At 40.9% G+C, this 10,391-nt stretch overlaps 1 protein-coding gene across 2 annotated transcripts in view; it reads right to left on the reverse strand.

Moving 5' to 3' along the window:
• Positions 1–9,415, reverse strand: part of atrx (ATRX chromatin remodeler) — a 23,112-nt gene extending 13,697 nt beyond the window's left edge. The window contains exons 1-22 of one of the 2 annotated variants that reach the window (XM_029166098.3): positions 9,237–9,415; positions 8,675–8,854; positions 7,860–7,919; positions 7,717–7,766; positions 7,497–7,606; positions 7,329–7,409; positions 7,070–7,179; positions 6,882–6,949; positions 4,812–6,772; positions 4,518–4,590; positions 4,046–4,191; positions 3,796–3,960; positions 3,568–3,679; positions 3,358–3,457; positions 2,908–3,084; positions 2,302–2,443; positions 1,971–2,080; positions 1,410–1,556; positions 1,136–1,313; positions 776–913; positions 511–686; positions 304–421 (exon numbers count right to left, since the gene is read on the reverse strand). In XM_029166098.3, the coding sequence (XP_029021931.1) occupies positions 304–421; positions 511–686; positions 776–913; positions 1,136–1,313; positions 1,410–1,556; positions 1,971–2,080; positions 2,302–2,443; positions 2,908–3,084; positions 3,358–3,457; positions 3,568–3,679; positions 3,796–3,960; positions 4,046–4,191; positions 4,518–4,590; positions 4,812–6,772; positions 6,882–6,949; positions 7,070–7,179; positions 7,329–7,409; positions 7,497–7,606; positions 7,717–7,766; positions 7,860–7,880 (4,183 nt within the window). In that variant the 5' untranslated portion in view covers positions 7,881–7,919; positions 8,675–8,854; positions 9,237–9,415. The remainder of the gene's footprint in view (positions 1–303; positions 422–510; positions 687–775; positions 914–1,135; positions 1,314–1,409; positions 1,557–1,970; positions 2,081–2,301; positions 2,444–2,907; positions 3,085–3,357; positions 3,458–3,567; positions 3,680–3,795; positions 3,961–4,045; positions 4,192–4,517; positions 4,591–4,811; positions 6,773–6,881; positions 6,950–7,069; positions 7,180–7,328; positions 7,410–7,496; positions 7,607–7,716; positions 7,767–7,859; positions 7,920–8,674; positions 8,855–9,236) is intronic. The other variant, XM_029166097.3, reaches the window with a different exon arrangement.
• Between the last annotated feature and the right edge of the window lie 976 nt (positions 9,416–10,391).

The following is a 10,391-nucleotide window of genomic DNA, read 5'->3' on the forward strand; positions in this document are numbered from 1 at the left end:
TCGGAAAGTAAAGTCCACTAAACGACTTAACAATGCAGCATTAAAAAGTAAAAGACCAGAAACGCCTTCCATTTATCTAAAAACCCGTCTAACATCAAGTCACTTTGAAGAGAAACAAGACTCCCGCAGGCCTAGTTCTGGACTACAGGGATTTTTAGTACAATTCTAAACTCAATGTAGTTTTGAGCTAAGACTCCTTTAGTCCTCACACTCAAATAATTTGTATATGATATGCAACTTAACTGAAGTACCACTGAACATCTGGAGCCTGTGCAACATTTTTATTAAAAGGATGCTTCTCACCAGTGAAGTGCTCCAGGTAGTATCTGTAGAGTTTGCACTGAAGTGGGGTCACTCTTATCGACAGAACGTATTCATGTTTGGGAGGCAGGAACTTGGTGAGAGCCGTGTAATCCTTTCTCTGATGAAACCAGAAACCTTCTCTTTAGATGCTAAACAATAGTTGGTCAAAAGAAATGTGAGTAATTTATTTATGCTATAATTTGTAACCTGGACACAGCCAGCCAGCATTTCATAGAGGATGTGGGCTCTCTTCTTCATAAGCCGGACATCTTGTGGTGTGGAGTCAGCACACTGACCATTCTGGATAGGGTTAATAAATCGGTTCCTGAACTCCTTAACTGATCCAAGCAGGTTTTCCTTGATGAAATTCACCATGCAGTGATCTGGTAAACACAAAAAAACACAAGTTTTAAAAGTTAAACTAAAATAAATCTCAATCTAACAGCATCTTTATATTAGAGGGGTGTCTCACATTCAATAAGGTTGTTTTGTAGAGGTGTTCCAGTCAACACAATCCTCCTCCTTGTCCTGATTGAGTTCATCGCTTTAGACACAGCAGATGCCTCATTCTTCAGGACATGGCCTTCATCACATATAACCAAGTCCGGACCTGGTGTGAGTGAATGAATGAATGGAAAACAAAAAGCTTTTGACAGGTAGTATCCATGATCTTCCTTCCTTAGCAACATCTCAAAGTTGCATTAATTTACATATGGCCATTTACACCAACATAAACATACTTTATTTATTTATTAAATTTTCCCAGCCACACTTGCATTGGTTGCTTCAAACATTAGCAATAACTGTTACATAGTTTCATACTGAATTGTACCTGGATCTACCAGTGTTTTCTGGAAGGTCTCCTTGAGCTTCTTGCTCTTGATGTTCCTGCCCTGTGTAAGGTTTCGGTACATCTCATAGCCAATTATCATAATGCCTCCCACCTCTTGCCACCGCTGGAGGGCATACGCTCGCTCCTGAGGCCTCTTTATCGTGGCCAACTCTGTCACCTGTTAAACATAAAGACGGTCAATGCATTGCGTAAACATCTGGAAAAAGTGGTCCGAGTGGAACTCCCTAAAAAGGTTACAATTTCAGGCAATTACCTCTAAAGTTTCTTCATCCTTCATTCCTTCCTGCCATTTCTCAAACTCATTGAGCCAGTTAAGGACAGTATTCAGAGGACAAACCACCAAGGCAGTAGTGAAGTCAACTTTCTCACAAAGAAGCAAAGTGTGAAGGAATGTCACCACCTACAGGGCAAATGGAGAAGATCCACAGTAATAGAGTTGGCTTTTCAGGAACAGGTTCATCACTTAAGTCTGACAGCTCATATATAAAAACATTTAAGTAATCACATAGAATACCTCAGGTATTCTAATTCAATCTATTTCTTTCTTTATTGTTTAAACTTTAGATTGCACAACACTGAAGGTACCAAAAAGTAAAAGCAACCTAAGCCAAAATTTAACAATTTTTTATATTTAGTGTTTAATACTTTTCCAGCACATGACATTAGATTGGCATCTCCCATGGGCTGGAAGACAGCGGTTCACTAATGGTCTACCTGATTCCCTTTTGTTTAACACTGAAAACACAATTTCTTTCTATACCTATTTGTCACACTATTATGAATATCTAGGTAAAACAGAATATGCCCCTCGAACCTGGAGTGTTTTTCCTAGACCCATACAGTGAGCAAGGATGCATCCAGAGCCTTGAGACTTCTGAATCTTCTTCATAGACTCACAGCAGCAGTCCCACATAAACTGAACGCCTGAAAGAATACAAAAACAAAAGTATGATTACTGCAGATGTGTTCCAGAGGTGTTACAGAGGGTTTTGTACCAAAGCTAGCTTCCAAAGTGCTATAACAGTTTTGGTTCGACTTATTAGTTCTCAACTAATACTGTGTGTTGTTTCTATATGACCTTTAGCTGCACATCAGATTTGACAATGGAAACATGCAATGGATAGGGTGCATTATTATTAACATACCATCAACTTGATGAGGTTTAAGCTTTGTAACAAGGTTCCTGTGCACCTGCACTATGGGTTCCTTGGTCTCTTCATTCTCATCCAGCACCAGTTTGGTTGTGATAGGACATGTTACCTGAGAAGACTCCTCCAACACAATCACCTAAAGAGAGATCAAAGGCAGTTATAGGAAAATCACAACAACCTGTCAGTACCTAGTAAGTATGCCTCTGCACATTAAAAGGTGGTGCTCATATTACTCTGCATCGAAAACTACAACAATATTAAAAAAAAAAGATCACATTTAATTTTAATCACATCAAGCTCACTCATGAGCATATTGGATGGATGCCCCAAAAATGCACTTGAGTCACCCAGAACAATATTTAGTTTCTTGACCAATAGTTTCAGGACATAAGTAATTTACCAAAGCTCAGACTGCAGCAGGCAGACCTTACAGTGTCAACAAGACAAAACACGGCTCTGTGCATTATCTCCTCATAATCCGGAATAATCAACATATCATGGAATTAAGATCACACCCTAATGTTGAGAACCAGCTTGGAGCTTTGAACATAAAGCAAGTCTTTAACAAAAAAGAAAAGAAACACAACTTTGTATTTTTACCTCACGTAGTTTCTCTCTAAGTGCCTCTCTCTCAGCTATACGTTTTCTTCTGTCCTCCTCCTCTTTCAGAGCATCTCTCGTCTCGGTCCGCAGTTTGTCGTCCTTCAAGATTCTGCGGATCTTTTTGCGTCCTTTCCGTCCCTCTCCATCTTGGTCGTCACCATCTTCCTCTCCACTCTGTGGAAATGAGCGTTAAGTTCAGCCCTCTGATGTTATGCCCTTGGGAAAATAAAAAATTCACTTCCCACTTCCTATGATCAGAGCAACTCCATAATTAAGCAGTGCCCTTAATCCTCACAACACACTCCAGGGTAAGTTCAAATAACATTGTGTGTCACGGATGAGTAAAGGTTATGTGGGTCCATCTCCACCAATTGACAAATCCAGCCATGTCAAAAAAGCCCTTGGGGTATTTGAAGCCTGCTACCAATTGCACTGCTTTTTAAATACCTTTTCATTGCTAGAAGAGGAATCCTGAACTTTGATCCTGCGTCGCTTCTTCTTCTGCTTGTAGCTTCTCTGTTTCTCATCATCCTTCTTCTTTGCAGCTCTGAAGAAAACAACGTAAACGATGACTAAGCAAAAGCAGCATATTAATCTAGTTTGGGAGGCAGTAAACCAATTTACAAACACTGATCGTTTGAAGTTGGGAGGACTCACCTGGTCTTTCGCCTCTTCCCATCGTTGTCCGACTCACTAACCTCCTCACTTACACCTGACTCTCCACTGACTTCTGAGTTTTCAAAGTCAGAGTCAGAGTCGTCACTGTCAACTGAAAAACCAAAACAGAAATTGCAACAGTAAATAGCTGATGGCAGCCCTCGGGAGATTTGCTATTGATGAACATCAGACACAGATGTTGACAAAGATGACAAATCTTTACTGAACCTTTCCGCCCTGATTTCTTCTTGCTTCCCTTGCTCTTCTCTTTGTTTGGAGATTTCTCCTCTCCTGATTCACCCTCACTCAAAGAGAGCTTTTGGCGAAGAAGTCTGTGGCGTCGGCCACGCTTCTTCACTTCAACATCCGAACCAGAGTCTTCTGTAACATCGTCTTCAACAACAGACGCAAAGCATTAAATATGACACAATAAAATTGGCTCATTTGAAAACAGCTGCCTATGGTTAGTTAATGCTACCTTGATGCTCTTCTTCATCCTCACTCTCTTTTTTAACTTTGTTGGACGACTTCTCATCTTTCTCTGCATCCTCATTATCAGAAGAGCTCTCTGCTCCAGAAGAATAGTTGGACTTTATTTGAGCAAGAAGCATTTTCTTTGCAATCCTTAAATGAGGAAAAGATTTTTAAAAATTAGATTAGCAAGCAGAGATTAAGGTTTACAATATAAAGAAAAAATACTTCTGCTAAATTACTTTTCACCCTTAAAAAAGGTAAACACTACTGAAAATGCATTATTTACACAAAAACATGTGCTGCTCAGGTGATTACTCTACAAAATTAACTAATAAAATTGTTAGATCAATGCCACAGTTAGTCCCTGACACTAAAAAAAAACAAAAATCCCACTAGTTTAACCTGCGTTCACTGATGACTAATAAGTAAACCTGAGAGATCCTGAGTAATTCAGAAATTCATTGTAACTTACGTACCTGTTTTCCGGGTCATCATCGTCACCTATTTCACACATCTGAGAGGCATCCTCTTTATCATCCACTTCATCTCCTTTAAGAAAGAACAGTTCACATGATGCAAGCAAGCACGTTGAACATGTAAATTACCAGACATCGACGTTTTAACAACTGCTACAGCTACACATTTACCACACAGCTAAAATGATCAATTGTCTAATTAAATTTTTTAGCAGAAACAGTAAATAGGTAATAGTCTTATAATGATGAACACCAAGGACATCAGAGTGTTCCCCAGCACTGCAGGCCAAATACCTGAGGACTGATGAAAACGTCTACTGCCTTCCACCATATTATCTTCCACAATGGGCTTGATTTTTTGCTCATCACTGTCCTCTCCGGAGCCACTTTCAGCCTGCTCCTGTTCCTCCTCCTCATGCTCACTTGAGGAAGAATCCAGCTTGGCAGCTGCCTTGGAGCTCCTTCCCTTGCGCTTCTTTTCATAAGACCGCTTGTGTTCAGCCCCCTTTCTCTCTGATGAATTCTGGCCTCTCTCTTTATCTTTTTTATCTTGCTTCTCCACACGGTTAGATCTCCTCTTTGCTGCGCTCTTTTTACTCCTGGACTCCTCCTGCTCAGAATCAGAGTTGGAGGAGTCTGAGCCCTTATGTCTCGTTTTCTTTGATGTCTTTTTACTTTTGTTTTCCAAATCTGAATCAGAGGTTTCAGACTTCCGTTTACGCTTGGATGCTTTGTCCGTATTTTGTGTTGAAGTGATGTTACGATTGAAGTGTTTTTTTGCTCCTGTGTTGCCCTTGTCCTCGTCTGTGCTGTGGTCTGCTGCTGCTTTCTCTAGCAGTGCGTGAGGAACTTCATCTGAGTCTGAGTCCACTGTCTTAGTCTCTGAGGCTTTGGTCTTTTTCCCGTTGTCTTTTTTGGTGTTTTTGGATTTGGCCTTCTTATCTTCTTCTGACTCCGACTCAGAGGTCTCCGCTTCCCCCTTCTTGTCAGTTTGCTTCCTCAAGGGAGTGGTCTTCACTCTACTAGAGCGACGGCTGGGTGGTGGGCCGTCTATCCCATCTACTGTATTATCAGCAGCATTTTTGTCCTCCACAGGTTCTTCTTTACACTTTTTCTGCAGCTCTGCCTCTTTTTCTCTGTTACTGGACCTGGAGCTTCTTGACCCACGTGTTGTCACAACTGGCACAGGGGTCAGTTTCACTATGAGGTTCTTCACCTTAGGCCGTGGGTGTTGGGCATCTGTTGAGTTTTCATTAGATTCTGTGTCAGTGTCTGCGGGCGAATTCGGGTCAGTTTTTGGGTCAGTTTGTGACAAAATGGTGGACTCTGCAAGACTCTCTACCATTTGAAAAAGCTCCTCAGGAACTGAAGGTGGTACAGACATAATATCATGGTCCAGGGATGTTTCTCCAGCAGATATCGGTCCATCATCACAGACTTCTGCTTTGACAGTCTTTTCGATTACATAATTGTCTGTTTGGCAGTCTTTCATCTCAGTGTCATTTGAACTTTCATCATGTGCTGCCTCCTGTTCCTTATGCTGCTCCTGCTCTGGCTCCTCACATGCATTAGCCTCATTAGCTGTAACCACCACATTTTCCTTGTGATCATTTTCTACAGAGGCCACAACATCAGGAGACGCTTTCACAATATGCTGCCCTTCATTACCATTCTGCAGATCCATGTTTTTAAACTCGGGCTCTAAAGCTTCCTCCAGAGCATTGTGGGCTTTTTTCAAATCAGCAAGCACTGCCTTAAAGGCTTTCAGGTGCCGATACCTAATAGTTTTATCTCCCTGCTCTTCAGATGCCTGCTGGATAAACTGAATAAACGTGTTGTTCAGGCCAGTTGTAGTTTCCACAAGCTTTTTTGCTTTCTTTATAAGTTCTTTGGGTACCTGTAGTTTTTTGTAAGAAAACGTCATGGTCCCTGAGCCTTCCACGTGTTCTTTTCCATTGACAACTTCTTTGTGCTTTTTGACAGATTTGTTAGTGTGACTCTTTCTTTCATGTCCCCCTGTTTTATCATTTTTTCGCTGTTTGAGCTGCAAAAGTTCTTGGTTTTCCATAATACGGTGGCATTTAGAGATGAGGTCCTGGAGAGGGTCTGATCTGCACACATAGCAGTGCCACTTTGAGTTGTCATCAGTAATAGTCGAGAGCTCCTTCCTGCCCAGGTTGCGCAGAATGCACTTCTTGCAGAAGGCATTGTTGCAGTAGTCACAGCAGATGAGCTTGCCTCCTTCGGCACACCACCTACAAAAGGAAACAATTAGAACAACAGAATTTAGGTCATCAAGCAAATCGGGTCTTACATACACTGTGTATACTACCTAATGCTAAGTTATTTTATTAACTTTTGTACCTGCACTGCTCATCCATCCCATCAGAGTCTCTGCTGATGTCATCACTTGTGTAATACTTAAAGCATGACTAGAAGAAGAGGTGATACTGTTATTTTTGATAAATTAAAAATTAAAGACTACAAACACAGGACAGGACTAATAATTTAGCAGTAATAAGCATATGAATTGTTCATTTGCAATTTCCTACCTTGCAAATAAGGACTTTTAGAGCTGGATGTTCATGCAATGAGTTGCGCTGAAACTGGTTTACTTGTTTTCCACAAGCAGTGCAGTTTACCTTCTTTGGCAAGGTATCACCTAAAATAACCAAAGAAACCAAAAGCCAATTTTGATTACTATGTTTGCATTTCTTTCTACATTAACTAGTTAATTTATAACAACAGCAAGTTCTTTCTGACTTGTGAACATGACCATAGCAACAATTCTTAATAATGTCATGAAAGTACCTGTCCGTTTCTGTTTGAAATCCACTCGTAGCTTCATAGCACCTTTATTTTCATTTCCAGCTGGCCTCATCACCAAAGTGCCTAAAGAAAGGAATAGCAAAGAAATCTGCTTCATATTCAGCCTAAAAATTATCTCAATCAAGACTGACAAATGTCTCTAGTTCATACCTTTGGATGTGCTGCCCATATTAGTCTCTGGAGTGAAATCTTCATTTTCAGTATCAGCTGAGACATCAGATTCATTGCGTCCAGTGTGCTTAGTGACAGTAGCAGGCTTCCTAAAATGTGTTAACACAATATTTGAACAATTTAAGGTTTCTGTGAAAAGTTTCAAGAGGGTAAAAATCCCAAAACAACAAATAGAGACAACTAGTAATCTGATACCCACCTCTTGTTGCGAGAGGAGGAGGGCTTAATTGTTTCTGTTGAGCTACCGGGCTAAGTTTAACAGCATAAAACAAATATTTTATTTAGTATTGTCATCCTTAATTTAAGTAAAACATAGCTACTTCTGAAAAGACAGATACTTACCTCTTCTGCTTTTTCCGCCATTGTTTCTAGGTTTAATTCAGAAGAAGCCAGATTGATTACCTGGAAAGACATTTGTTTCCTAGTGAATGTATTGGAATGTTAGGGTCACGTATAATGTATTTGAATGACATATAACTGTTTTAGGCAGACAAGAAACGACTCAGGGCTCAGTTGCCCCATTTCTTGTTTCTTTATACACCATTAATGAATACAGAATTCCACAAAGTATTTAAATTGACTATTACCCTATTGTGTACTGATGGTGTTAAACTGTAAACAATTTTCTTTTTCCAGGCAGTCTATACCATTAGTCAGAATGACATACTGTAGAAAACATAAATCTACAAATTCAGACTTGTATAATGAATATTTATAATGGATCTTGTCTATATTACTATTCACAGGTATTTATTATCATCATACGATACATTACTGTGTAATGATCTGTCACTATGCTTATACAGACAAGAGGAACGTTTTCACAAAATGTGCAGTCACCATTTGTTTTGTTTTGTCTCATACTCTCAGCTAGAGACAAACCGATCTAATTTCAGGAATGACAGTGTCACCAATAAACAACACTGTGCTTTACATACGCTTATGTGGAGCGCACCGCTGCTGAGACACAGGCTCTGCTGTTTATTTTGCTGTTTGCGTCATCATAGTGTGCTGATTGCACACTCAGTCCCGCCACTAGCAGCTAGGCCGCAATCTGTGCAAAACCCTGTGTCAGTCCGAGAAAAAGCACACGCTGTGCCATTTACCGCTATTTATCGTCAGCGTAGCCTGTTGCCATTTTGACAGCACGTGAATACCTGAGTATTAGGGACTCCAAGTTCTGTCTCGCTAACACCACCGGGTTCAGCTGCCTTCGTTACTGCAGAACCACTTATTTCATTGCCCCACGTTGCCCTGGCAACCTTGCAGTCTCGGCAGTGCACACATGGTCCAATGCATGGGCATGCACCGAAAATGCAAGCACGGGCCTTCCCACCCTGTGACGATAACATGGCACAAATTAGCGCGCTAGCGGGAGCCTGGTACTACCTGGTAGCATTTAAATGAGTGTAGCGACGTTCAAGTTAGGAGGAGGAAAACCGCGCAAAATACATGCAGTTTCAAAGACGCATTTGTGAATATTGAATACTACAACAGGCACCCGGAAATGCACGCGTCTCTCCGAATCACGTCTCATCGTGCTTGTGTATGAACTTGAACATTGCCGGCTGCGCAGCTAGCAGCTACGACTCAGCTAGCCTAGCCTGCTAGCTCCCACTGACAACACAGAGCCGTGGCCCGGCTCGCCGCTAGCCACGGTAGCACAGTAATCAATGCAGAATTCCCTGTCTAAACAAACCCACCAGACCGCGCTCCTACCTGCTTTTCAATGTCGTCATGTCTTGTCCAACCCAGACACGTCTTTCTAGTAAATGCGGCTCACTTTAACCCAATTTCCAGATTTTCGACGGTACCGAAGCGAGAAAAGAATACCGTAACAACTCCGTTCAGGGGAGACAAAGCGAGGGGACCATCTTACCGGATGGCTCTGGACGCAGTAAAATGGCGCATCTAGCCGAATTCCGTTCTGCTCCCTGATTGGCCGAGCGGTTCGCAGGCCCTGCCGCTTTGAGTGGTTCAGGCTCACCAGAGTTCACCGATTCGTGGGAACCGAACCCGACCTTGAGCGGTGCCGTCTTATCACTGATGGTATTTTGATTTAATGAATTTAGCGAGTCAGTGAAAACTGTCTAGCCGATTTTTTTTTTGTTCTATACAATAAGCGTCGCATCCTTGTGTAGCACTGTAAAGAATTAATTTCACGTTTAACATTATCAATATTAGCATATTTACAGAGCTAGATGATCAACAAAACATCTCTATGCTACGCTGACAAAAGGGGGCGGGGCCAGAGAGCGGCCAGGAGTTGGGTACCGGAGCTGGAGTCAGAATGGTTGGGTTCATATTCAACGAGCTTAAAACTGTCAACAGCTGGTTTAAATTTGATCTAAAAGGATTTGTTTATAATTTGCAAACATTTAATAAAGTTTATTTTAATTTCAACAACGTTGCATCATTTCCACCCTAAGACTAGTTCTTGCCACTGTGGACTGGCTTGAACTAAATATATCTATATAGTAATATCACTGTTTATGAAATAGAAATACTTGACTAAGGTACAATTGTAAGGTGCATTACTCAATATATTAGAAAACGAACATAGTTACCTTTTATTCTATAAACAGATCAGACCCTTATAAATATATGTTTTGGACCCCTTCAGGCGTTTTGATGAGGGTATCACAAAAATGTTATTTTAAGATTGAAATAGCTAATAACTTTCTTCGCTTGTACCATTTATTACTAAATTCTACCTGAAGATGGGGCACTTTACAAGAATTGTCAGTTGCAGCAACAGAGCAAAGGACACAACAAAATGATGGCAAATGTGTGAAGACATTCACATTCACTCAGGGGCATTGGGAGGTATATGTTATACTGTCCTTTTGTTAAGGCAACATTTATTATTTACCT

Source organism: Betta splendens, chromosome 10, assembly GCF_900634795.4.
Source record: "Betta splendens chromosome 10, fBetSpl5.4, whole genome shotgun sequence".
NCBI classification, from domain to species: Eukaryota; Metazoa; Chordata; class Actinopteri; order Anabantiformes; family Osphronemidae; genus Betta; species Betta splendens.